The following is a 26973-nucleotide window of genomic DNA, read 5'->3' on the forward strand; positions in this document are numbered from 1 at the left end:
TTTTGAAGCCCACTTTTTAGATGGAAAATAAGATTAGCCCAATAATAAGAAGACCAGTAAAACCTGGGCCGGCAATTATACATCGAGTCTTTGAAGGAGGGACTGGGCTAACCGGGCAAAGTAATGTTGCGCTATTAATTATGTAAATTGAAGACTTTTCAACTCGAGTCTCAGTCTTCAAATATGTATAGAAGTTTAACAAATTGTAAAATCACATATTCTGAGCTTGCTCCTCTACAGTTAAGGCATACCGGAAAGTAATTATAGAATATATCAATTAATTTCAGATGCAGGGGAAAAGGGTAGAGATTAGTTTATACAAAAACCAAAAGACTTATTAGAAGAGACCTGATAAACCTAGGAAAGTCCCAAAGGATGCCATGCCAATTAAAACTGTTCCCAATTGCATGAAGCGTAGAGCCTAGGTCCCGTTTGGTAACGTTTTAAGGGGTTGTTTTCATTTTCAGAGAACAGAAATAAGGCAAAAACACGTTCGGTTGCCCAAAAACAGAAAACATTGAGAATGTTTTCTTCATGTGTACTTGTAGAAAACAAAAAAAAATTGTTTTCATTCTCATGGGAAACGTTTTCTAATTTTTTTCAAACTCACATATTATTTTTTTCAAATTGTACTACCAGACATGTTTTTTTTGTTTTTGTTTTCTGAATATGTTTTCTAATTAATCTACCAGACGCATTTTCATTTCCTGAAAATGCAAAATTGTTTTCTTATTTTCATTCTCTGAAAATATTCTCCGAAAACGTTACCGGACGCAGTGCAGCAAATTTGGCTTGTAGTCCCGTTCGATAACGTTTTCGGAGAATGTTTTCTTAGAATATTTTCAGAGAATGAAAATAAGAAAACAAATTTGCATTTTCAGGAAATGAAAATGCGTCGGGTAGATAATTAGAAAACATCTTCAGAAAACAAAAACAATGAAAATGTGTCTGGTAGTACAATTTGAAATAGTAATATGTGAGTTATTTTTATGAAAACATTTCCCATGAGAATGAAAATAACTTTTTTATGTTCTCTAAAAATGCACATTAACTTGTGTTATTTTATGAAAACATTCTCAGTGTTTTCTGTTTTTGGGCCACCGAACGTGTTTTTACCTCATTTTTGTTCTCTGAAAATAAAAATAACCCCTTAAAACATTACCCAACGGGCATAGGTTCCAATTGGATTACTTTTGTATTCTGTTTCAGTCTCTTTCTTATGTATTTGTTTACTAAAAATCACCTTTCATAGCGAATAAAAGAAGAAAAATATAAGGGAAGGAGGTGTATGTTTGGTGTGGTCACAACGCAGAAAATTCCTAAAGGCCGGCGTACAAGCAAAGGCAAGACAAGAGGCATGAAAACTACCTTTTTTCACAAAATACAGAACCCAATTAGTCCAATCTCTTATTATGTTCGAGTAGCAGAGAGGATATGATGAGGATGAAGTTCATGATGTTGGGGGGGTGCAGACAGCAACGAGCAGCTTACTTGGCTTAGCTGCTTGTTATAGTCAGCCTCAGAAACACGCACGCACATAAATTAGCGGTTTCCTTTTGCCTTTGGCTGTTCTTTCTTTCTCGTTTCTTCTGCTGCCATGTCATTATTATTGAATCGATGGTGTCGGGGATGGAGCAACTGGGGTTGATTGATTGGAAGTAGCATTGGTGGTGGATACGACGTCGCCCGAGCCCAGTTTAACGACTCTTTTATAAGCACGACGATGACGACGGAAGAGATGATGATGATGACAAGTTCAAGCAACTTGTTTGAGAACAGCAGCAGTTATGGCATGCCCCTGCCCTTGTCATCCATCGAAGAAGAAGAAGAAGAAGAAGAAGAAGAGTCTACAATCTCTGTCTCTGATGATGATGATGATGCAGAAAGTCTTTTCTCCATTGATTTTAATATGAATCATAATAGTTATAAGGAGGAGGAGGAGGATGACAGGGAAGTTTGTTATTATCATTATTATGTAGCAGTGGGGAGGAAGAGCGAGTCTAGCATGGATGCCCTTCTCTGGACGGTTAACCACGCAGCTACTCCTCAATCATCATCCACTTCACTAGTCAATGTAGTCATCGTCCATGTCTTTCCCCCTCTTCAATTCATTCCTTCTCCATGTAAGTTCCTTCAATTTATTCATATTCTCTCTCTCTCTCTGTGTCTTAAACTCTCTGCCTATGCTGGTCTAGCCTAGTGAAGTCAAATGAGGAAGCGTGTCATACAATGAACGTGCACTCACCGTATGGTCTAGGTCATAAATGTCACCTTCAATCCCATATATTCATTAGTTTACTGTAAAATTTCCATTTTTTCCTTTTGTTTTTAATTAGTTCCATAGAAATTTCAAAGCTGAAAATGATACCAGGGTTGACATATATAGATATGTGTACATATCTTATTCTTATCTAAGCGTAAATGACACGAGTTGAGTTGAATCCTTCAAAGTCTTACAGTACCCTTGTTTTATAATTAAAGTCTAGCTGTATGCTTATATCCCAGCTTGGGATATGCATATGGATATATATTATTTATAATAAGCCAGAACTTATAGATACCTAGATTAAGTACTGATCTCAAACGTTATAACAAGCTAACATCATTATTTGTGTAACACAGTAGGAATGCTTCCAAAAAGTAAAGTGAGCCCAAAGATGGTGGACAAGTACATGGTCCAAGAAAGAGACAGAAGGAGAAAGCTCCTTGAGAAATACGTTGATGCCTGTTCAGCTGCCAAGGTACACCAGATTTCAATGTTTCAGGCCTTCCATGCTGCTATTTACAAGTTGATTAACTTTTACAACAATGGAACAGGTCAAGGTGGATGTTATGCTTATTGAGAGTGACACGGTTTCCAAGGCTATCCTAGACCTAATTCCAACTCAAAACATCAAAACACTTGTTGTTGGAACCACCAATTCCAGTATGAGGTACAATCACTTCGCTTGTATATGCCACTACTAGAACTCTGTTTCAGGAAGTTTCACTTTTCCAAGTTAAAAGCACAACTAATTTTGTTACGGTTTTGTGTAATTAAGGAAATTGAGGTCTAAGAAAGGAAGTGGGATTGCTAGTCAGATTCTACGAAATGCACCTGAAACAAGCTGCGAAATTCGGATCATATGCAAGGGCAAGGAAGTGATGGATCAGGATCACACGATTACAGGGTCAATTTCCTCACGTAGCAGCAATGCGAATTCCTTGTCTACGCAAGAGGAAGATGATAATCAAGAACTACCAATCTCACCAGATTATAATAAGCAAGGGCTGCATTACACGCTTCCTGCAGTGAAATCTCCATCAGCAATTCCGGACACTACTACTTCTGCTCCACTTCTGTCTTTAAATGGATACAAGGCAATGTGGAGGGGAAAACTAAAACCAAAAAAACAGCTTGATTTTGCTGTGTAATGTAACGTTTTTAAAATTTATAGATTGGCATGTATATATATATATATATATATATATATATAACAGTGTATACTACACATTAAATCGACATGGCACACGTATTTTTGTTCTTATGTATAAAATGTATACACGTCCACTCTACTATATTGGCACTTAAATTATATGTTGGATACATTATGATGCTTCTTCTAGTTTTATACCTATATACTTCCACAGATTATAGCAGCTCAGCCTACAATTCCACTTTTGGCATACTTTTCGATCTGACTAATGTCGAGGCTTTTATCCATTCCATTTGCTATGATAAATCTGCGCAGAACCAGCCAACTTGATCAATGAATCATTTAAGAACATTATTACTATTTATTACTGTTGTATGAATTTGGATACATGGGACTTACTTATCTAGAAGAACTCTTGTCATCATTTGGCAGCAGCCAGGCACAGAGGATTGCATGTTTACTGCAATATTTGGGTTGTGAATGCTCTGCCGGATGTGTACCCAACCATGTTGTCCATGTTCCTCATCTGATACTTTTGCTCTGAGATGTTCAAGTTTTAATTATAATTAAGCTTAAGAAATATATATGATCCAAATTTAAATCCATCAATTGTCAAATTTAACTCTTGTTTTATATAGCACCTGTACATGTGAGCGTCAACGGCAGCAGCTGAGGTGTCATTTGAGTCTACAAGGCAGCCTTCACTGACCCAACAATCTCCACATGAATCTAATTCCCACCCTTCAAGTCTCCCCTCCTACAAGTGAATGTATGTTTTGTTATAATCAACCAAAATCAGCACTACTAATTTATCTCCAGTAGAAGCTGGCTTGTACATGCAAGTACCTCAACGTACTCTCGGAACGTTTCAATGGCCTCAATCGCTTTTTCTTTTGCATATCTTGGCTCAGAGACCACGTTTATCCTTAGCTCTATGGACTCTGCTGGTTCTTCAAGGTCTTTGATGATATTACCAACCCCTTCATCCGATCCTGCAAGCTTCATGCGCACCATCTCAATGATGATCTTTACCACCATGTAAGCCCCTATAAAATGAAATAACCATTTATGCACGCACATAATTAAAATTCTAATTGAACAAAACAAAGCAAAAACATAACATGCAGAAACCATAATGCTAACCATCATCTAGGAAATGGTTCTCTTTAAGAGCACCATGTCCAGATGTTTCCATCATGAGATGAGTTTCAATGCCCTCCTTGTTAAGCTGGACTCCCTTATCAATGACATTTCGGTAACCAACCCGATATAAGCAATGGTGCCCCCCTCTATTGGTGATGAACCTTGTAAGTGCCATACTTGTACGAGCATCGGTCACTATGGTTGTTCCGGGGTGTTCCCTTAATACAATAGCAGAAATTAGAGCAATGAGCTTGTCACCATTAATGGGGTTGCCTTTGTTATCTACAACACCACTGCGGTCCACATCAGTGTCAAACACAATACCAAGATCAGCAGAGTTTTCTAGCACTGCAGCTCTGGTTACTGCCATGGCAGTTTTGTCCTCTGGATTGGGAATGTGGTTGGGAAACATCCCATCTGGTTTAAGGTGTAGAGAGCCAAAGGTGTCTGCCCCAAGCTTGTCTAAGACATCCCATGTGAAGAAACCTCCTGATCCATTACCTGCATTCACTATTATCTGCATTAAGGAGCAATTAGTGATATGTCAAAGGCATACTGTTCTGAATTTGAATAAAGACCTCAAATATATGACATTTTGTTGGACTAAGAAGGCCAATTAAGTTTGGAAACCTGAAATCCTTGGAGTGGAGTTTCATAATGCAATGGATGGTTAACTCTCTCCTTGATAATGTCTCGGAGGTGCTTTGCATAAGTGCTCATGAAATCAACTCTTGATAGAGGAATATTAAGCAATATTGAAACTTTGGTGAGCCTATTGGCATACTTCCGGGCAGCTTTATCGCATATGTCTTCCACATCCGGGGAACTTAGTCCTCCTTTCTTGGTAAAAAATTTGAGACCATTTCGGGTGTAGGGCAAGTGAGATGCGGTCATCTGCATCGCAACATTCAAACCATCAAATGATGAACTCACTTTATAACATCTAATGTTAGATGCCCTTCATAATCTTCTGGATATTGACTTAATAAAAATGTGATTTCAAGTACATATGTGATATTAAGGCCAATATAGATGTTGCTCTGTATGTGCTACCATGATTGAAGCGTCATATGCAAATGGAGGAAAAATTGTACTCATGAAGCAGGCAGGTGTAGTTGCAAGTCCCATATCAAAGACCAAACAACCTGCTCGAGCCAGGCCTGAAAATACAGCTACACTCAAAGATGCTCCTGATATTCTTGGGTCTCTGCCAAGGGACACTCCAACATTCTCCACAGGATGTCCTCGCTCCTTCTCCAAGCCATTGATGACCCATTCGCCAAAACTCTCTGCTATGGCCTCCACAGCCGGCGGTGTTAGGTCCACTGTCCGTCCCTTCTCGCCTTCCAAGGCCACCCCACGAACATCAGACCCGTTTTGGAGCCTCCGAATTCTATCCATCTCTTCATCCACCACAACTTCATTGTAGTACTTGGCAGTGCTAGAAGACTTCACACATACAAATTTAGTACTTAGTGGCAATGAACATGGAAAACTAAGGTTTGTGTGGGATATTCTGGGTGCTGACTTTGAAGGGAAGCATGGCTTTTGAGCATTGGTTTGCAAAGATATTGAAGAAGTTGAAGTGGAAGCCATTAATTAATTCTGGTTCTGTTCAATTTGGCGCCCTTTGGTTGTTTTTCAAAAGCTTTTGAATGGGGAATTTTTAGACCAAACAAACAAGTTTGCAGGATAAGATATCTCAGTTAACTATAACCCTTCATTTCAATATCTATACAACACTGGAAGAAATATCTTTGAACAAAATGCCAAGTACCCAGATTTTTTTTCTTGTTTTATGTCAGGCAATGTTTCTTCTATTGTCTTAATGTGCTATTGATAATCTCCAAGTCCATGAGAAGGAATGGCATATTCTTGCATACCATAGGATGCTTTCACGTTTAAAACACTCCCCAAGAGATAACGAAAGAGTTAACGCGTCACTTTAACATGTGAAATTATTTGCAATTTATATGCCATTTTAAGTAAATTCAAAGATCATTTCATTTTACACTGTCCTCATCTCACCCAGCGTCCCTCCCAGCCCCCCTTCCCCTTGCCTTCTCTTCATCTTCTCTTCATCCAGCAACTCACTCACTTTTTCATTTGTTCTTTCACCAGTCCTCTTTCCCTCTACATTCATCTACCATCTGCCATCATGCCTACAACCACTGAAATAGAGCCCTAGCAGTGGATTTAATAACAAGATCCAACCAACACATTAAACTGGTGTGTGTGTGTGTGAGTTTTTTCTTCTTCTTTTTTTTCTTTTTTTTTTTGGTGATCAATAAATAATATTTTCATTCCAACAGAGAAGTGTGTTTATATATATATAAAATATACAGGGACAAAACAAAAGTTAGAAGTAGTTACATGATTCAAACTTTGAGATAAAGAAAATACATTAAAGTAGTCATTCCAAGCAGAAGACATGATGTTTGCTTGAAACAGATTATATACATTAAGGGACAAAACAAAAGTTACAGAGCAGAACAGAGCAAAAAGAAATTTGGGTTGTGCCTAGACACCTGCTAAACCTTTAGAACCAGGAAGGTGGATCCACTCAATTTGAAGCACAATTTCGCCGCACTCGACGTTGTTCAGTTTGAGAATCATGTCCTGAACAATTTTGCCATTTTCCCAGACGCAGCAGCTCTCAGAGGACAGGCAGTTGGTCCTGTTGGGCTGAACTTTCTTGACGGCGCAGCCCTTCGGGAGGACGTCCAATCCCATCTTGAGGCACTCAACGTAGGGTTTGATGTCTATGTCTGCATCTCCCATCTTGTCGTCCACAGTTAACGTGTCCTTGTCGTACACTTCTAGATGGATGTTTTCTTCCAAATTTGTAATGGAGAGCGTCAGCTCCTCGTTCCACTGAGGATTGCAATTCTTTTTTATCACTTTTGTTTTCAGTTTCTGGGAACCCATGGTGACCACCACGTAAGGATCACTGGTCTTGGTATCACGAACAGCAAGGTTGATGCCTCGCTTGATCCGAAGCCTCAGAAGTCCCAGGATATTGTTCATCTTTATTTGCTTGCTTGCACAATCCTAAAACCAAACTTAGTTTCTTTCTGGTTTTCGAGTTTCTTTTGTTGTTTGTGGCTGTGGATGAGATATGATACGAGACCTGGCGTTGATAAAAATGTGCGCTCAGGAACTCAGGTATATAAAATGCCAACACAGTCACTGTGCAGCGCTTGAAAGTCGTGGCAAATGTCAATATGGCAACCATTCATGGACAGACCACTCACTCATAACAACCGATCACTTTGTGTTTGCCAATTGAAAATGTGGAAGTGGTCCACCGACCTTATCGCTTTACCAACCCTATTATTATGAGTCACTCCTTTTCAATAGACTCCAAGGCTTATTGGGTTACTGGGTTATTGGGTTATGGACATTATGGGTTATGGGTAGGGCTTATCAAATTTGTTGGGGTACATTTTGGTTTGGGTTGGCCCATCAAATTTTGTATTTGGTTAGCCCCCAATGCATAAGTTCAGTTCATGAATTGCTTGTGTACACAAGAGTCGTTCTAGAGTGAGGGTCTTATATATGGCCCTTAGGTGAGATTCTAAATCTTAATTAATTTGATTCAACGACTAACTAATTTAATCTAACGGTTAAGAGAAGCATTGGAATGGACTTTGCTTAGTAAGGTGGAGAACATGAAAGCTGGATTTTTTAATGAGTTTCATTGAAATTTGTTTTCAAGGTATGAGAAAAGGGGGAGAGGGACCGCGAATATTATATATAATGTTTGTATAGTAATTTGTATACACATCCACAAGGCCTTTACTACCATATCCTCTGAGAAGACTTGTGATTTGGCTGTCTTACCTTTGTTCAGCAATATCATTCATTTTTATCCTCACCTTTTTTTATTGGGGGGGCAATATCCTCCGTGCCATATGCATCAGACTATTGCTAACTAATTATATGGTTTCATATAGTTTAATTTAGGATTGCTTTTCCTGAATCCACGCATCCAAATTCCAATCCAAATGCACGCAATGCCAATATTATTTTTTATATTCACTTTATACAAAAAGAAGGGAAGGGACCCAAAGTTATCATTTTCAACTTTATGTCCTTTCCTACATCTCATAGCTGTAAAAGGATCATCTCTCACTCTCACACTCTCACACTCTCACACTCATATATATATATATATATATATAGATACATGTTACACATGCTGTGCTTATGTATGTGTGTTGTCCATGAATCATGAATGTGCGTGATCTGAAGGAACATGTGGTTGACATCATGGTACAGCAGCATATGCAGGGAGTGGTATATGATTCTTCACCAGATAACGTTCCGCGGGTTTTTTCGTTATTTAATTTCAACCAATAATTGAAGTTCCTCATTTTTTACTTCCAAGCCTACCAACAACTAATTAAATAATTCATTGATATATTATTATATTATATCAGAAAATTTAAGCCTCTACGTTTTGGCTGATATGATATGACTGGATTTTTGGTTATCAACTTGACGAGCCTTCCTTCTTCCCCTGCTTGGATTTGGATGTGTCATGTTCTCCAAGGAAATTATGATATTATTTATAAATAAACAAATACCACTTGATTCTCTTCTTAAGTCTTGATTCAATTAATTGCTCTAAATCCTATTATTCTTTCTTATGTCAAAGGTTCACACCCGATATGCCACCTAATTACCAAAACAAATTAGTGTTAAAACTTAATTAAATCAGACTCTCTCTCTTGACCACCAAGACATGGTTGGTGGGTTTGGGAACGTCAACTTGTATCCGCACATTCACAGAATATGTCATTTTTCACCAAGAAAAACAACTTTAATCATATTTTCTATTTACCTCTCTTTCTATGGGAGGGAATGGGAGGGAGTATTATAATGTCATTCTTAATACACATCATTCTTACGCTAACATAATAACGACAAACATATGTTCAAAAACACTAACCCTCTTATTATATTAACGCTGCGTAATTTTTATTATAAAATTGTAACTCAAGTAAATAAGTGGACACACTGTCTTGTCCAACTGGTCTGTCCCCTACATATATAATTTGATTTTAAATAAGATGGAAAATCCTTGTGGTTTTAATGACCATTTAGACACAATAACAAACAAACAAACCCACACTACGGAGACTAAAGAAGAAAACATTAATTTTAGGATATTTAATTTTTAAAAAGAATGAATTTGTCTAGAAAACCCTAAAGATAAGGAATTTGGGGCCTCCACAAATAAAATGGAGTGTAAAACCACTAATGACTGGTGAGATGAGTTGGATGCTAAAACTTCCTCTCCAAGTACAGAGTGTAACTAGTCAAAACAAGTGAGAAAAAATAAGAAGAAAAATAACTGAAATTCAAATATTAAAGAATTAGTCACAACTAATTATTTACTGATTTAGCCGCTGTCAAAACTGACACGATAAGGAGTACGCGCCAGCAAGAATAACGGTAACAAGAAGGAAGGAAGCGGTAAATTTGGAAAGTCGGTGGTAGTAAAATGTACCCCCAACCAACTCACAATTCCAAACGAAAGAAGGAAACCGGAATGTAAATATAAAACCAAGCAACCCCAACAGGCTCTTCTCCCCAGAATTACATCCCTTCGCAAAATACACACACTCAGGATTTGATTCTTGGAGAGAAGAAAGAGCCGCCTCCGCTCCCAACCAAACCCTAACCCTAATTCCCAAATTTCCTTTCGCTTTCGTTCCGTTTCGATTGAACCCCTCCCAGAAACCCACAAAATTCTTCTCTTCTCAAATTTGTTTCTTGATTCGAAGCCAGCAAGTTGTGAATGGTGGAAATCTTAAGCATCAGTAATTTCATGCGCTCCCTTTTACAATCAAGGGCGAGCGCTTTTCTCCCGATCTCTGCTGCGTCTGCTTTCGCTTTCGGCTCCTGCAAGGAAGGCTGGTACTACCGCTGCCTCGGCGTCGACCCCTGAACCCCCTTCGTCTCATATATCTCTATATTTCCTCTTTCTCATCAACCTTTTTGATTATCGCACCCGGATTTTCATTAATCGCCGTCCGTCGGTTTTTTGATTATTTGATTGAGATCAATAACTTGTTGGGAAAGAGGGACTCGGAAATATTTTTGATTTTTTTTTTTTTTTGGTTGGCTGCCTTTTTTGCTGTTGATTAATTGATTTGAATTCGATTACGAAACGACGAAGATGTTGCTGTACAAGCAGAAGAAGAATCCGAACAGCGCCAAGGGCAACAGGCTCTTGATCAGCATCACTGTGCTCGGCAGCGCCGGCCCGATCCGCTTCGTTGTCAACGAGGAGGAGCTTGTCGCAGCCGTCATCGATACCGCCTTGAAATCTTATGCGCGTGAGGGCCGCCTTCCGGTTCTTGGCTCAGATCTTAATGATTTCCTGCTCTACTGCCCCAACGCAGGACCTGATGGTAATGAATTCTCAAAATTCCTTATAATTTTTAATCATAAAAATTCAATCTTGTTTCTGAATCAAATTTTAAGAATTGATACCTTACCCTTTTTTATATTCTCATGACTGAAACAACCCATCTCAGTTTTGACATAAATTTGTGAAATTGACTACTGTTTTGGTGTTGTTTATGTGGAATTGGTTCATTATATTGAAATACCCAGCTTCTGTTTTTATGCATTTCTTGAATATATATATATATATATATATATATCTCTAGGATTGCTTATTGACGGTGTTTTTGGATTTCATTGCAGCTCTGAGTCCGTGGGACACAATTGGAGCACAAGGAGCTCGTAACTTTATGCTGTGCAAGAAGCCTCAGCCAGTGAAAATGGATAGCGATGAAATACCAGCGGCTGCAATTACTCGCAAGGGTAGTGGGAGTTGGAAGGCATGGATCAATAAGTCCCTCAATCTCAAGATCTCCTCCCATTAAATTAATGGAGAATGAGAGAGTTTTGTTTGAGTTATTGGTGTTGTGTTCTTTAGTTATAGAGGCAGCTCTATCCTTTGGGCTGTAATCTTTTCAAGTTTTTTGTTTTCGAATAAATTACAGATTGGTTTGTTTGTTATTTCTTTCCATGGCATTTTTGCCAATAGCTTTTGAGGATCTTCTAGTGATAGTTGGAACTCGGGAGTTTGCTTGCATTTGTTGTGCAATGGTGGAAATTGCACTGTACCTTTGATTCGGTTTAGTTGCATAATTAAATGGATTACTTCTTTCGTGATTAAATGGAAGTTGCAGTCGATGAACACTAGGCTTCGTTTGGTGTAGAGTTATTCGCCTAATCCTCTAAGGTTTTTTTTCCATTTTTGTACTTGTTACCCCTTTTTCCTCATTAATAAAACACTATTGCCCTCGTGTTTCACAATGGAAGTTGTTACCCCTTTTTCCTCATTAATAAAACACTATTGCCCTCGTGTTTCACAATGGAAGTTGCAGTCTGAATTTTCTGACATCATGTGATCAAGGAAGGTGGGAATTGTTTCAAATTTTAGTAAGTAGGTAGGCTTCTAGTCAATCAATTATATCAATTGAAGGGGGGCTGCTGTTGAATAGGCTTTTTGACCACTTTGATTATTTGAATCAGTGGTTTGCCAACACTCATGTTTCAGAAGCTTTAAAATTACTACAGTTCATGTGGCTAGTGTGAGCACTCATAGTATGCTATGAGATAGTTCAAGAGGTTAACAGTTTTATGTCATTTTTCAAGCGGTGAATGACATGTTTAGAATTGTTAAAAAATTATGTCCTTTTTCATTTGGGAACTAAATTACTAGTATTATGCGTTGCCAAATTTATTTTATTTTATTTTTTTGCCAGCCATTGTGTACAAGTACAATTGCCATTCCCATCCTTTTCTGAATAGATGAGATGCCCTCTGTTTCTTTCTCGCTGGCGCAGACTGGAGAGAGCAGCATCGCATTATTGGAAGAATATGCTTCTTACCAACCAAGGTGTTACGTATGAACTTGAGCTTGCCATCAGAATATGCCTCTCAATCAATTAAACGTACGAGTACCCAATATAAAGCTACATTATGCCTCTCAATCATTTAGGTCCTTTCTAAATTCGGAATCTAACACGGCTACACTACTTAATTCCAAATCACAAACGAACACGTATACAAAAAATAACTTACTAAAATCACAACAAAAAATAAAAAAATTAGCAAGCACACGTAGTAATGCTTCCTCGCATATAAGGAACCGAATATTTTTCATTTCTAATGGTTTAGTCAAAGAGAAAATGTGCCGGCGGTGATGGTCCACTTACCCTCTCCACTCGTCTGAATTTGTTAAGTCATTGCTTGTGTTGTGACCGTCCACCATCACAAGTTCACGACCACAACCAACAAGGGCATCAGGTTTACTATTCTGAGAGCGACATAATAGTCCTATGGTGATTTATCCTCAAACGTGCATGTGGTACAACTGTCAACTGTATGTACGTACGGTACCACAAACGTACGTGGCACCATCACAATGTGTCTCGTCTCCTATATTGTCCTTATCACCATTCATGTATTCACTCGTCTCGTTTAAAGCCACGAAGCTCTCTCCTTTTTTGGGTGTCTGGGTGCATGAACTGCAGGGGTGGCTCTGAGGGTGTGCAAGCGGTGCCACCGCACAGGGTTCCTAATTTTTTTTCATGTGTATAATATATGTAGAGTGTTGCTATTTTCACCCACCAGTCATATTTTTCCACCCACCTTATTTTAAAAAATTTAAAGACAAATTTATCCCTATGTAAAATGACTTCTAAAACCCTAAAAATAAAACAAATTTTAAAAAGAAAATAAATTTTTTATTTTACTCTCCATATTCTTTCCATCTTCCTGACCTCAACAAATTCAGCGAGCATTGATCTACCCATCCCAATCCTTTGAAAAGTTTTTTTAAAAAAAAATTCAAATCAAATTCTCAACTCCACCTTTAATATTGTGTCAGGGTTGGTAGGTGTTGATAATAGAGGCCAAATTGTCCTTTAATTTTATTCCATTTTAAAGATTTTTTTAGTCTGATTAACCCACATACGGGTCCTTATTCCATATAACATCACTTCAATTAAAAATCCATTGTAGTCTTGTTGGTTGTATGTTGTTGTGGTGGTGGTGTCACGGTCGTGAAGCCACCAGTAATGCTAAGGGGTTGATGAGAATATTAATATGGTAGGGTAAGGTCGTGATGTTGAAAACACATGAAGAAGATGAAGAATGTTTTATTTTATTTTTTTTGGGTTAAAATTTTTATGTTTTTAACTTGGAGTTGATGGTGTTTGGTCGAATTAATAATTAAAGGGTATTTTAGGAATAATGGTGGGTGGAAAAGTAGGATTTTAATTTTTCAAATTTACATAGTGGGTGAGAAAATAGGACAGGTGGTGGAAATAGCAGCACTCTATATGTATAACAAATGTTATATATATATACAGAGTGAGCAAATTGTTGACACAAAGACGTTTCTAGTTGTGTTGGTTTGTAGGGCCTCAACTTCTATTCAGGACTCGACTTCAAAACCTGCTTGTGTTAAAGGCTTGTCCGATGTCAACACCAACATTCAATATCCCATCTACTTTCACAACCACAAACTGAAATAATAAATACCCGATCACAATGAATTAGTCAGTAATTATGCTCAGATATTCAATTTCGCAAAAATAATGCATCCAACTAAGTCAACCAAAATAATTGCATCAAATTAATGATGTTCTTGGAATATTGATACAAAATAAATTAGGTGTTAAAAAATATTTAATATCTGAGTATGACCTATGATGACAAAGACTCATCGTCACAATCATGGTGATTATTCAAAAGGTGTAACATCTCTGACCTAATGTAATCGATTTAATCCAATTTAATTCTTTTGTGAAATTTCAATTTTGTCCTTGGGAGTAGGGGTACTTTGATCACTTTAAGAAAAAAAAACATTTATTGTATGACATTACATAATTGTGTAAGTTTGTATTAACTTATATGAGGCCCCAATTTAAGGTTTGCACAGAGCTTTCAAAATCTCAAGACCGACCCTGATGAACTGTCTATCTGCATCATCATCCCTGCCACGATTTATGTCTTCTTTCTTTTGTAGTCTTTTCACATAGAATTGATTTGCAATTTCTCCTTAAAAATCTTTTCCTCTTTGTTCATTGGGTCTTAATTAACAAGAATGAATGAAAGAAGGTAGGTCTTAATCTTAAGTTTGGTTTTTTGAGCTGCCTCTTTTCTGCTTCAACTTTGAACACTTGTTGCAACCATGCCCACTTATTTCTGTACATCTAAAATGGTGCTCAGCCCAAGAAATTCAATTTGGGCCACAATTTATAACCATACAAAACCCGGCCCACTATATAAAATCTGAATCTCAATGTAGTATTGAGATGATAAAATCAGCAATCTCTTCCCAAATAAGTTTTTTTCTCTAGCATCTGTTCCCAAAAAAAACACTCCAAGCACTATTTTGATGAATCCAACTATTATCGCACTCGACATTAACAGTTTGATTTTATAGATTTTTTTTTACTAAATACTAAACTCGTGAGTTGGAGATAAACGGACTCGAATCGCTGACATCCATCACAAGATAAATTACCGCCTCTCAAGCCCTCGGCTGATTCTATCATAGAGACCAACGATAAACAATAACCCGTCAAAGCAGCTTAACTGTTGTAAGTGTATTACTCAACTAAGAAAATCTAAAATAATACAAGCATTTTCCATATAAAAAAAGAGAAGCCAAAGTTACTTAGGCCAAAGCCTATCGCTGTAATTGACATCTCGAGGAAGCTTGACGTGGACACAAAAAATTAAAAAGTGGTCAAGTGTTGGCATTTCAATTCTCATAGGTTCCTAGTTGCTTCCTTCCTTCCTTCTCTGAAAAGATTCATATATGGAATGGAGTAAGAATTACTTAATATTTGTAGCATTTACTTGGTCTCGATCAATGTACAGCGGCCAAGTGGTGCGACGAGATATGCTGTGAGAAAAGAAAAGAAGGAAAATTGGCCAAGTTGGGGGAGGAAGGAGAGATAGAGAGCAGAGCAAAGCAAAGCAGTGGTCAAAGGTTTTTAGAGCCTTAAAAAGGCTGTAACTAAGACATCATGTCATATTCAAGTTATCCCGACATGCAACAAGTGTTCCAAAAACACACGAGTGATTCTGACTCTATGTAAACAACGACACATCATTATTTATTAATCACTGCCTTTTCTTTTCTCAGTAAAACCCTAAATTTATTCATTATCCGTATGAGCAGTTTTCTGTCGACTGTTGAAGAAGATGCGGCCAGCCACCCAAACCCAACGCCTCCTTTTTTTTTCCCTTCCATTTTCTTCCACCTCCGTTCACTCTCTTATTATTATTAACAAGATGTCATCACTAGTTGCAGTCGCTTCTCGATCCTAAATTGTTAGCTAGTTCAGTCTGACTTGGCTTTCCATTTAAAATAATTTACAACGAAAACGACCAATTTGATTTATTAAAATGAATAAAAGAAAAGAAAAAGGAAGAAGTTGCTAAAGTCACACGTCTGCTTTTTGCTTGAATTTTATTTTTATCCTTATCAGAATCACTCCTAAACGGACCTTATAAGGAATAAAAGGAAAGGAAAAGAAGAAGTTGGAAGAAGTTGCTAGAGTCTCACGTCTGCTTTTTGCTAAAAATTTATTTTAATTTTTTGCGCTTCAATTTGTGGAACGGGGACAAAGGGTAATGGGTTGGAGAATAGGGCATGGGAAGTTTCAAATGGAGCGTGATGTGATGTGATCTCCAAGTAAAACTAAAGCTTGTGGGGGTCAAGTTGATATTAAACCAAAAAAAAAATATATATTTATCATTTTGGCCTTGTTCGTACCGAATAAACACACTGTTACTAGGTGTAAATTCGACATTATAGATTATTAAATGTGTAATTGTGTTTGTCACATAATATATAAATGGTGGTCCAATGCTCTAAAGCCCTCCCCTCAGTGCTTCTCTTCCCTTTCATTCACTTACTTATGCTCATCTATACTGCTCTCTACAACCCTAATTTAAAGTTTTTGTTCCTTCCCTGAACAAATGCTTATATAATATACTAGTTAATTAATTTCCTAAAATATGGTGCAGGCCAATAATAAAGAACAATACTGATTGACGACCCAAGATTAATAATTAATATTGCCTTTGATTTTGCTTAATGTATATTGTGATTGACGACGATGACCCTAAATGATTGTTGGTTTTGGTCATGCTCATGCAGCACCATTTGTAAATTCTTATATCCAAACGAAGGAAAGTTGACACATAAGCATAACATATAATAATGACTCAATTTTTAAGACCTAGATATATATCTAGGTGGTGGTGGTGGCTAAAATAATATATCTGCAGAGATGAGATGAAAAGAAAATTAGGTGCTATACCGATTCCTCATTCATGATTTTGATTTGCTTGTTTCTCATTAGAGAGGAGAATTGGTGGGTTGGATGGAGAGGCACACAAAACCTGCACTGATCAATGAATCCTGAATGTGTACGATATAATACAATACAATTAGAGTCATGAGAAATATAGATGCAATTTAAATTTGAATTTCTGTCCTTTCATCTGAGATTCCAAGGCACTCTACCTACCGCATATACTATTAGTTGACCTGGCCTGGTCATCACAGACAAAAATCCAGACCAATAAGTTTAGAATCTGAGAATTGAACAGTGATCTAAAACTCCTTCAACTTCAAGGGTTTTCGATTCGTTCAAGTATGTATAAATGACAAATTCTATCGTAAAACAAAACAAATCAAATCAAATTGTTATATTGTAATTCATTTAGCCGTGATAACTGATCCAATCCGAACCATGCCAAAAATCTAGTAAACAATGATGTTGCATTTGCAATATTTGTTTCCACAATTTCTCATCTCATCTCATCTCATCTCATATCACATGGATGATGATGGTGTCGTCGTTTTCACCCCCTGTAGTCATTCCATGCAATATTACATTTATACCCTTAACTAGTAGCCCATGCGTATGTTATAAGTAGTCTCTCTCTGTCTGTGTCTCTCTTTTCCTCCTCCGATGGAAGGGAAGGAAAAGAATTATTGCACTTGTTATTTGAGGAAAACTGAAAAAGAAAGAAAAGAGAAAGGAGGAATTGGATTGATCATGTGGATGTGGGGATTAATTAATTCACAAAGCTGGAGAGAAGTGAGATAGATGGCGCTAAAGAACATAATATTAAAAGCCTACTTTTTCAAGAAAGTTTCAGAAAAGAGAACACTTTGACATAATAATAATAAGTGATCCTTTTCCCTCCCTTTCTCATGAATTATGATTGATTGTGCTTGTTTTCCTCCCTCCTCACTCCTCGTAGAGATGCAATATATGCATTTAATTCTTTCACCAAAATTGTTCATGGTAAATTCTCCATGTTTATAATATGTCCCATCCCTCCCGGTGCTAGCTACTAAATTCAAGCACATTTGACATTTCTGGTAATATCCTACCCCACAACCAAACCCAACCAAAGCTGCCCAACACTAAACTACTGGAATCCATCCATCCAGGTTCAATTTTGGTAACACTTGTGCCCTCTTACTTTTTCCCAATTCCGTTCCATCATCATGATTCATGCGATGCCACCACAACACAACCAACAAACAACTAAAGTATACTTGTCTTTTTATTTTATTTTATTAATATTAATTTATAAGCAATAGTTTAAACCACACCCCTCTAAATCAGAGAACATAACTCGAATATGAAAGTAAGGAATCGCACTTGTTACCCTGACCCAACTACCCTAACTCACGCCAACTCCCGTCAAATATGAAGATAGATTAGTTTTTAATTACACATCACTAAATCCCATTAATAAATATGTCACATCTCATACACCAAATGGTAGTCAAAAAGGTTTCCATTTCTTTTATTATCACCACCAATATATATAAAAATATAAACACGAGTACACATCCACCTCTTGGTTCACAAAAGTAACCCCTAGTAACAAAATTAAGTAAAAAGGCCAAAATGAAAATGATAGAAAGCAAAAGAAGAGGTAAAAGAAATAGAGAGAGATAGAGAGCGACGGTGTTCAGACAGACGCATTTGGTAATGGACCTAAATGGTGGGGCTTTTTGGTGGGGGGTGTCTCAATCTCAATCTCATTATCGCACCCAGCTCACAAATGCACAGAGACACACATTTCATTTCATACCCCACCACCACACCACTTGGGTGTGTTTGGTTGGCAGCCAAAAGAAGATTCAAATTTTTTATAAATAAAAAAAGGCTAGTTAAAGTTGACCCAACTCGCTACTCGACTCAGTGAGCCATCACCGAGTCGCAACCGGGTTTCCAAGCCGAAGTGGCGATGAGTGGGCGAGTGTGCCAACCCAACATCAAACAACCATTGTTCTCTTCCACTCGATATCCATCCCCGCCGGCAAACAAAGCCAACAGCATACTCGCTTGCTTGAACGCGTTCGACCCAAGGTGGACCGGCACAAAACCGGCCGAGTCCAACCGGTTTCGCCACTGAGTCAAAGTCTCGTGCCTCTCAACCCGGTCCACCCCTTCACAAGCCACCACGTTGCAGATTTGCTTCCCCAAATACAGCTCTGACATCGCCTTATCCTGACTGTTCACCGAGCCCTCCAGCGAGTCAAAAAGAGTCGAGTAATAGTGCAGCGACTCGTTGAACCGGTCCATGAAAACTGGACCGTTGTGGTTTGCCTCTTGCTCCACCACCGTGACAATCTCCGGCTTCATTTGCTTAACCACAGACAGGACCTTCTCAATCGCGCCAGGGCGAGCCAATAACTTGTGTAACTCGAAGACCGAGTTAACAGCCACCGATTCGACCTCACTCGGTCTGAGTTCGAGCATGGACGCGTCCAGATCAGCCAAGCTGTTCGCCACAAACCCTCTGTATTCAAACTCCACATGGATGGTTTCAGCCAATTGGGCCAGCTTCCAGCCCACTTCTTGGAGATGGTCGGAGTTGTCGGACGCCGGAGGCCCGATACCAGTAAGCCGAAAGGCGGGGGGACCACCGGGTCGGAGCGCCAGGGCTTGCATCAGCGCCGGCCACTGCATCCCTTGGTTCATCGAAAAATCGATGACATGAACTCGAGTTTTGCCTTGGAGGGCTTCGAGGATGGCTTGATTGGCCGTAAAGTGAGCGAATTTCAAGTACGGGCAGGTCTCGTAGAAGTGCATCTGCAACATATCGGAGAATGAGTGGTCGATTGGGGACTGAGGGTAGACTCTGAAGATTCTTTGAGCTAAAGCTTCGGCGAAGTAGGTTGCAACTTTTCGCATAGCACCTGCTTGAGAAATTGCCAAATAGCCGATCTGGGTCACCAGAGCTTTGGCCAGGTTGAGGTTGTTTTGCTGTACGGCTTTCGCGCAGGCCATGAGGCCGTGAACGAGTCGGACCCCGTTCTCTTGTGAGTCGACCAGGAGGGCAGGGCGAGTTGATGACTCGGTGGTGGGGATGGAGAGGGGTTGTGGTTGCGGAAGAGAAGAGGCGGTACGCCGGTTGAAGACGAGGTCAGAGGCAGAAGACCCAGATGAGGGTTTGAGTCGCTTGGCCTCCCGGGACGAAGAATCGTGGTGGGTTTGGGTGAACATGGTAGCTTTGAGGTCGTAGTAGTTGGAAGAGGAATTACAGTCGTCGAACACTACCTGAGGATGAGGATGATGATTTTGAGTTTGTGGAGGAGGCGGGCTTAGGGATTTGCTCATCTGTTGATCTCGGAAATCGATGGAGGTGATGGTGGAGGACTCGGCCGGAGCTAAGAACGAGTCGTCGCCGAGTTGGACTTGTTGCTGCTGATTAGGAAGCGGTGCAGCGGCAGCAGCCATTAAAGGGTCGAAATTGGGAGGTGGGTTGATCTCGGAGATCATGCTTTCTAGCCACGTCGATAGATCCGACGGGTTATAGTGAACGGTATCAGAAGCAAGCTGCGAAAGGCCATCTTCCTGAACACTACCCATGAATTCTTCAAGCTGTTCGAGCTTCTGGGCCACCTCTGCCATGTCAGAGGACCGTACCTTGTACCCCAACACGGCCAGAAGCTCGTCCATCCCACCGTCGATTCGTTGGGCATCTTCTTCCCATATCTTATTGGAGGTTTTGCCACAGTCGCCGGCAGAGGTGGAAGCCATGGATGACGGGTCTGGATAGGGATATTGATGATAACTCTGATGCTCTCTTTTCATTTCTTTTTTTCTGGGTTAGGTTGATTTTGGGTTTGTGATTAATTGTGAATTGTGAATTGTGAAATGGTTTGGTTTGGATTTGGGCATGGGGAGGTGTGTGTTACTCAGAAACCAAAGAGGGCTGTGAATGGTTGAAGAATCTGAGCATTGGGGATTGGGAGGGTGTTTGCTTGGTTTTTCACTACCACCACTACTTGTTCCATCTCTCTCTTTCTCTCTCCCTCAGCTGAGGAAATAAGAATATTAATGATGCCTCTCTTGAGTCTTTGCCAGTTTTAGTATTTTTATTTCCATTTATTTATTATTTTACAAATAATAATAAAAACTACAAAAATAACATATATATTATATATGTACTCGTGATGGGGGCGCGACCTCCAATGAAGTATCAGGCAAACAGCAACAACTACTACAGCTCAAACACAAACAGATAAACATGAAATTATTTACATTTTACCTCTATTTTCCTTTCTTTATTTTTGGGAAAATTAAAAAAAATGGTCACAGGCTCTGCAGAGTGCAGCCTCATATTATTATTGTATAGACCTCCTCGTTCATTTGATTCCCATTCTCTCTCTTCTTTTTTTGCACTTTTTATTGGCACGTGATTTGAATCTGATTTGGGTTTACTTTAAGTAAAAAAATTGAGCTGAGTTTGGAAGACCATGTTCTGAATCTGATCTTCAGTTACTAGGTTTTACTTTTTACTTAGTAAAAGTTAGTCAAGGGAAAAGAAAAGGACACTGTTCCTTTAATAGCGACACATCTATTAATTGTAATTATTATTGATTATTATTTATTTGGTGGCTTGATGTTCACTTAATTAATTGAATTTGGGTTTCAGGGGCATATGTAGTTTAAGATAAGTGATTGCCGCGTAGGAAAGTTAATGCATCTCTCCATATATTATTATGGTCGTGATTTGCTGTTAATTTAATGATTTCCATCCATTTCATTGGGGGGGAATCGGATGTAGTCAGATGCATTGTGTAACAATTTAGGTAAATTACAATAAAATAATGCTCGAGCCAGATCATTAAAAGTTGTCGAGCTTTGAAGTTGAGCAGCTTAGGTCTAATTAATGTCGACTTATCTAATCCTTTTTTTTTTTCCTTTGCTTTTATGTATGGCAAAGTTTCATTCATATGGAAATTAATGCAACGAGCAAGTCCTATGCAATGCAACTGCCAATTCTCAGTTCTCACACCTCTTTTGTCGATGCTCGCTTAACTCTCTAGATCTTATTATTTTTTATCTTCGCTTCCTCGTAGTGAAAACTTATCTTTTATCGACTGATGTGTAGAGATGCTCGCTTAATTCTCTAAATCTTATTATTTTTGTACCTTCACTTCCTTGTAGTAAAAACTTATCGCTATTTCTCTCAAACTCTTATCACCAAAAAGAGAGAAAAGTAAAACCTTGTAAAAATTCTCACACCCAGGAAAAGAAAAAATTTCAGAAATCAGGAATTCTTTATCCTCCAATGGTCAATTACAATTATTGTGTAAGAAGCACATGGAAATTATATAGTGTTCACTTAAATACAGTCCTAAAACAAGAAATTATATAGTTCACTTAAAACAAGAAGAAACGACGACACATGTGCTCACATAATGCAGGCGATAATTGAAAATCAAATATTCTTTTCTTTTTTAATAAACAAAAACGCAATCATTCATTATTATAAATATGATTACCAGCAAATGGTATTATTAATTATACTCATGAAAGATTACTCTCATTCATGATCAAAATTGACATCGTCACTAACACAAATCCACTGCCCCTTTGTTTGCCAACTTCCACAATTAGATAAGATCGAAATCCTTTCATGTGAACCATACAATATGCACTAGTACTATAACTCCAGCATTCAAGTACTCATAATTTGATGAGACTGCTTTCATATTATAGCCTAGTCAACTTTTACTTGAACTTTTTTTTTAAAATTAACTTTTACTGGAGCTTTCTCCATCATTAAAAGATAAGAAAAGGAAGAGGCAGTGGGTTCTGGTTTTGGACATAAGGCATCGACTACATTGTGTATGTAATTATGTGATATCTGTGTGCAAACAAGTTGAAGCAAATATTCCATGTATATTGTTCTTATCGCCACACAAAATTTAAAATCACAAATATTATAAGATAATGGTGCTCTTCTTTGGCCTCATACGTAAAGTTCCACTTCTTTTGGATGGTTTCAAACTCTCTCTATTTTCCTTTCTGGTTCATATAGAATCTGGGAGATAATAGCTTATGATGGTCCATGACACGTTTCTCAATACAATATTTCTGTACCTTTCCTAGCTCTGCTGTTTCGATGAATCTTTTGAGGGACCATTTGGGACCAACGAGCGCTTCCAAAACCTTCACCATGTGAATGTCCTCATGCCTTCAAATATAAATCAAAATTTGGCACCTGCAACTCCTGCGGACAGCTACCAATGAGTTGGTAACTACGACATCCTTTGCAGACAAGTTTAAAGATAGTAATTAAGGTACTTGAGTAAAGAATTTGCTAAACCTTTCGATTAGCATCATGATCTCTCTACGAAAGATTTTAACTGCTGTCGAAATGCAGGGATCTTGTCTGCTTTAACCGCCATGACTAACCCCATTTGCTGATAGTCTCTCAGCTGCAAAATTTAAAAAGAAAAACAGAGAAATCGTTATTGTCATAAAGGCAATTAAATTGCAATAATTAAGCCATGGGCGCAATCAACTTAATTAGACATTCGTGGTAGAGTTTGAATGTCTTCAGCATAAGGAACTTTTGAGCTAATTGGTATTGCTGCGATCTCGAGAAATTGTCCAGGAGAAAAATGCTACAAACTATTTGAGAAAAAGCGTGTGAACTGGACTTAATGGCAAGATTCCGTGTAATTTCCCAAACTGTTTTTGTTTATTTGATTTTTCCAATCCTCGTTCACAAATCAAATAGTAACTTAAGAAGAGATTTTCAAGTTTTCCATCCCTTTCTTTCTTTGGAGGTGAACTACTGTTTTTGTTTATTTGTTTTTTCCAATCCTCGTTCACAAATCAAATAGTAACTTAAGAAGAGATTTTCAAATTTTCCGTCCCTTTCTTTCTTTGGAGGTGAACTACCCATAAGTACGTTAGTGGATTAGGGACAAGACAAGAGTTTGAAGTTGAATAGGAATCAATACGAGAAATCAGGACAGGCTGCCAATATCTTTAATACTTGCCTCATGAGTTGCAAGCTGCTGAGTGTGCAAAGAAAATTCAAACGACCAGGAGCTTAGCTGAAATGCGTTTAAGGAAACAATTAGTAAATGAAGCACAAGAGACATGAAATATTATTTATGTGAAATGATCAGTACCTCATGAAAAATTTCATCTTCTGGCTTTATATATATTATTTCCTCGTCACTAGTACTCATGCCCTTTTTCTGGTGTGCATTTTTGTGCTGTATTTTTCCATCCGAAAACAAAATAAATACATGGCAGAGAGAGGGAAGAGGGTTCAATTGACATGGAGAATGCTTAAATGGCATACCTTGTAAACTTTACTGACTATTATATAAAACTTAAAACGAAAGAAATTGCAGAGCTCCTCTGTTGGCTACAAGAAGTGAAACAACAAATGTTATTTAAGTAAAAGAATTTGTTCCCAGCAGGTATGGAAATATACATAACCTCAATCCCATATAATCTGAATCTAACCTCATCTTCTGTAGCCCAAGAGACTTCATCAAAGAGCGCATCATAAAGAGGTGGCCAGAGCTGTGGAGGTAAATTCATCACCCGTTGAGAGACCAAGAGACCGACACTCTCTGCTTCCTTTCCCAAAAGTGATCGCAGGTCATCTATTACATCCTTCTCTTGAGATACCTTAACGAGAAACTCCTTAACCTCCATAAAACATTTGTGGTCCTATTAAGAATTAAAGAAACGCAATCAAGGATCTAAATAGTAAGGAAAAGGTATGTAAAGCTAAGAAAATGCCTACCAACAGATAAATGTTAGAATGATGTAGCCATGTGAATAACTGGAATACAAAAGTATAGATTACTTGCCTTATATCTGCCCAAGTTAAGGGCAGTAGCAAGAGCAAAAATTCCATTGTCTTCATCATCCTCTATTTTAACAACAGTTCCTACAGTGGTCTGTTCCAAAATTAAGTCTACAAAACCACTCAAATCCCATTCTATATCATCAAGGTAGGTCTGTAGCAAGGTCTTCACTCCATGAAAGTCATCAGGTTTTGGATCAAAGAAAGCAAAATCTGCTTGCACAGTTCCCTTCAAAGTATGAACCAAATTCTCATAAAATTGCGAGTAGAAACAATATGAAAGAGTATTTACTTTTGTATTTCAGCTATCCTGATACACAAATGCAACTATATGGACAACGAATACTATCAGAATTTTCTATCCCTTAAAAGAAATAGTACCAGAAGAATGTGCTTACATCAAACTCTTCTTCATCAGAAGACTCGGAGTGTTCATTCTTGACTTTCAAAGTATTCTTTCTCGATCCATTACCTAAAAAGAAAGATAAGGAGTCATTACCACGTCCATTCTGAAACAGTTAACAGATAGCAATGTATTTATGAAGTGATGCCTTATCTTAAGGAAAAGGGCTATTTAGATGATGATGATATTAATACCTGCGGAGTTAGGTTGAGATTTTTTCTGGAGGTCTGGCCTGTGCATTTGGCGGTTGGACATGCAGCTGGAGGCAACCCGAGCGACTTGACGAGCAAATGGGGAAAAAGTCAGAGGTTGATACTTCATCAATCGCCGATGCCTCACCGGTTTACGGGGCATCTTTGATTATCTGTTGCAATAAATGGCCGAGCAAGGTTCCGGTCATTGAGATTGAAGGAAACCCATATCTATAAGTAACTGAGATAGTAAGGCATATACCCCACATACAGTTCAGGTCATTTTGATAAAAAATAAGAATCCAAACATTTCTCTGTCCATGAAAAAATTAGTAAATCCATCCTATTTTTTCTTTGAGAAAGCACAAAAACTAAAAAATGCAATTAAACTCCACATGCTAAAGCAACCAGATAGCTGCGTGTATATAATTCACATTTGAAACTCACTTAATCCAGTTCCAAAGAAAACTAACTCAATACAAAATCTACTAAAACATAATGACCTACAGACGTTTATCACTCACTAATATGCAGCTATAATTTCATATTCTCACTGTTGTTGGGACCAGAAACAAACAATTTACAACTCAACTGAGCTGCTTAACCGAACAATTTGGCTTAGTTCAGGTAAGCTCTAAATATCACGAAGACCCGAAAATAATTTAAACCAAATGATTTCAACGGACTAAACACGGAGCTGCATGGCTTACAAAAAACTGGATGATTCACTTATCGAGAAAAATATAACAAAACAATAATTTAAATGAAAAATAGAATTGCTTCGTTGAGTAAGTAGGTTATTCAATTTCTTCACAAAACATAAGCAAACAAACATACAGAGAACAACTACTTTTTGATGAAACAGAACATAAATAGGAGTCTGAGAAGCAAGGATTATAATGCGAACGAAAGACTTACACCGTACTGGTAAGGAATTAAACCGAGTGGAGATGAGGACCCAAACTCGGCGACGGCGCGGCGGTGGGTGCGGCGGAATCTAGATGTTGAAAAGATTAATTGGCGTAAAAATCCAACACAGAAGCTCCAATGGCAAAGGCTCAAAGGACCTTTTCTATTTTCTTCCTCGCTTTTTGTTAGCTTCTCCTCCGAAAACATAACCAAAAGAAGTAAAAGGAACCCAATAACATCAATCATCTATACTGGTAGCTATAGCTAGGATCTCTGTACCCTCTCTTTCTCTCTTTCCCCATATTTGTTCAACCACCAAATCTAGATCCGGGGATTTTAAAAAAAAAAAAAAAGAGTTTTGGGGTTTGAGTGTGGCTTGACTATCGGGCGTTTGGGGAGGTAAGGTCGTTTGTGGTGGTGGGTGCGTTGGGGCAGAGATGGCTATCGGTGGGTGGGTGGCTGTGTGCAGTGGCGGATCCACATTGGGGTAAAGGGGGTCAATTGACCCTTGCAAACCAGAAACAATGGCTTGGGGAGAAGAAATGTGACCCCTGCAATTGCTGCTTCTTTTTCTTTAAAACGATAGGCCTTACTTGCTTGATTTGCAGACGGCGGCTATCTCGTTGCAGAGGCACTGTGTTAGCGCGAGGAAGAAGATGAGGATTTCTGACTTTTTTTTGTCTTCTCAAAACACACTGAA

The 26973-nt window shown here is 38.3% G+C and overlaps 6 protein-coding genes across 9 annotated transcripts; 2 read left to right on the forward strand and 4 right to left on the reverse strand.

Annotated features, from left to right (window-relative positions):
• Window positions 1–1413: 1413 nt before the first annotated feature.
• Window positions 1414–3493, forward strand: LOC117615936 (U-box domain-containing protein 36-like). Its single transcript, XM_034345118.1, has 4 exons — window positions 1414–2123; window positions 2623–2741; window positions 2818–2933; window positions 3042–3493. The coding sequence occupies exons 1-4, from the start codon at window positions 1724–1726 to the stop codon at window positions 3412–3414; spliced, it is 1008 nt and encodes a 335-aa protein (XP_034201009.1). The 5' UTR covers window positions 1414–1723; the 3' UTR covers window positions 3415–3493.
• A 148-nt stretch (window positions 3494–3641) lies between these two features.
• On the reverse strand, window positions 3642–6155 carry LOC117617689 (phosphomannomutase/phosphoglucomutase). Its single transcript, XM_034347178.1, has 7 exons — window positions 5613–6155; window positions 5190–5453; window positions 4560–5076; window positions 4263–4462; window positions 4058–4173; window positions 3816–3956; window positions 3642–3723 (listed from the first exon to the last, which is right to left on the reverse strand). Exons 1-7 carry the CDS (start codon window positions 6153–6155, stop codon window positions 3642–3644), a joined length of 1863 nt encoding a protein of 620 aa, XP_034203069.1.
• Window positions 6156–6905: 750 nt separating this feature from the next.
• LOC117638555 (protein C2-DOMAIN ABA-RELATED 7) lies at window positions 6906–7785 on the reverse strand. The gene has a single exon (XM_034373665.1). The coding sequence runs from the start codon at window positions 7584–7586 to the stop codon at window positions 7080–7082; it is 507 nt and encodes a 168-aa protein (XP_034229556.1). The 5' UTR covers window positions 7587–7785; the 3' UTR covers window positions 6906–7079.
• Window positions 7786–10079: 2294 nt separating this feature from the next.
• On the forward strand, window positions 10080–11778 carry LOC117612921 (uncharacterized protein At4g22758). Its single transcript, XM_034341551.1, has 2 exons — window positions 10080–10981; window positions 11280–11778. The coding sequence occupies exons 1-2, from the start codon at window positions 10747–10749 to the stop codon at window positions 11459–11461; spliced, it is 417 nt and encodes a 138-aa protein (XP_034197442.1). The 5' UTR covers window positions 10080–10746; the 3' UTR covers window positions 11462–11778.
• Window positions 11779–18412: 6634 nt separating this feature from the next.
• LOC117612929 (DELLA protein GAIP-B) lies at window positions 18413–21065 on the reverse strand. Its single transcript, XM_034341556.1, has one exon. The coding sequence runs from the start codon at window positions 20735–20737 to the stop codon at window positions 18836–18838; it is 1902 nt and encodes a 633-aa protein (XP_034197447.1). The 5' UTR covers window positions 20738–21065; the 3' UTR covers window positions 18413–18835.
• Window positions 21066–22772: 1707 nt separating this feature from the next.
• On the reverse strand, window positions 22773–26973 carry LOC117612937 (protein BCCIP homolog). 4 transcript variants are annotated; one of them, XM_034341582.1, is made up of 10 exons: window positions 26283–26973; window positions 25368–25537; window positions 25169–25242; window positions 24775–24999; window positions 24422–24631; window positions 24255–24320; window positions 24079–24165; window positions 23944–24000; window positions 23262–23373; window positions 22773–23156 (listed from the first exon to the last, which is right to left on the reverse strand). In XM_034341582.1, the coding sequence occupies exons 2-9, from the start codon at window positions 25525–25527 to the stop codon at window positions 23275–23277; spliced, it is 978 nt and encodes a 325-aa protein (XP_034197473.1). In that variant the 5' UTR covers window positions 25528–25537; window positions 26283–26973; the 3' UTR covers window positions 22773–23156; window positions 23262–23274. The 4 variants fall into 4 exon arrangements, with proteins under 4 accessions (XP_034197473.1, XP_034197468.1, XP_034197460.1 ...); XM_034341577.1 differs by having other exon boundaries at window positions 22773–23175; XM_034341569.1 differs by having other exon boundaries at window positions 22773–23165; window positions 25368–25595.

Source organism: Prunus dulcis, chromosome 1 (assembly GCF_902201215.1).
Source record: "Prunus dulcis chromosome 1, ALMONDv2, whole genome shotgun sequence".
NCBI classification, from domain to species: Eukaryota; Viridiplantae; Streptophyta; class Magnoliopsida; order Rosales; family Rosaceae; genus Prunus; species Prunus dulcis.

What these genes read in the sequence shown, in the direction of transcription:
- LOC117617689 (XM_034347178.1), bottom strand. Translation starts at nt 6,155, where the DNA reads ATGGCTTCCACTTCAACTTCTTCAATATCTTTGCAAACCAATGCTCAA. An exon ending in CATATGACGCTTCAATCATG is followed by an intron (nt 5,454 to 5,612) that starts GTAGCACATACA and finishes GTTGCGATGCAG; the next exon opens with ATGACCGCATCTCACTTGCC. An exon ending in GTTGACGCTCACATGTACAG is followed by an intron (nt 3,957 to 4,057) that starts GTGCTATATAAA and finishes TGAACATCTCAG; the next exon opens with AGCAAAAGTATCAGATGAGG.
- LOC117638555 (XM_034373665.1), bottom strand. Translation starts at nt 7,586, where the DNA reads ATGAACAATATCCTGGGACTTCTGAGGCTTCGGATCAAGCGAGGCATC.
- LOC117612929 (XM_034341556.1), bottom strand. Translation starts at nt 20,737, where the DNA reads ATGAAAAGAGAGCATCAGAGTTATCATCAATATCCCTATCCAGACCCG.
- LOC117612937 (XM_034341582.1), bottom strand. Translation starts at nt 25,527, where the DNA reads ATGCCCCGTAAACCGGTGAGGCATCGGCGATTGATGAAGTATCAACCT. An exon ending in CTTGGGCTACAGAAGATGAG is followed by an intron (nt 24,321 to 24,421) that starts GTTAGATTCAGA and finishes CACTTCTTGTAG; the next exon opens with CCAACAGAGGAGCTCTGCAA. An exon ending in TAGTCAGTAAAGTTTACAAG is followed by an intron (nt 24,166 to 24,254) that starts GTATGCCATTTA and finishes GGAAAAATACAG; the next exon opens with CACAAAAATGCACACCAGAA.
- LOC117615936 (XM_034345118.1), top strand. Translation starts at nt 1,724, where the DNA reads ATGACGACGGAAGAGATGATGATGATGACAAGTTCAAGCAACTTGTTT. An exon ending in TCAATTCATTCCTTCTCCAT is followed by an intron (nt 2,124 to 2,622) that starts GTAAGTTCCTTC and finishes TGTGTAACACAG; the next exon opens with TAGGAATGCTTCCAAAAAGT. An exon ending in ACCACCAATTCCAGTATGAG is followed by an intron (nt 2,934 to 3,041) that starts GTACAATCACTT and finishes TGTGTAATTAAG; the next exon opens with GAAATTGAGGTCTAAGAAAG.
- LOC117612921 (XM_034341551.1), top strand. Translation starts at nt 10,747, where the DNA reads ATGTTGCTGTACAAGCAGAAGAAGAATCCGAACAGCGCCAAGGGCAAC. An exon ending in CCCCAACGCAGGACCTGATG is followed by an intron (nt 10,982 to 11,279) that starts GTAATGAATTCT and finishes ATTTCATTGCAG; the next exon opens with CTCTGAGTCCGTGGGACACA.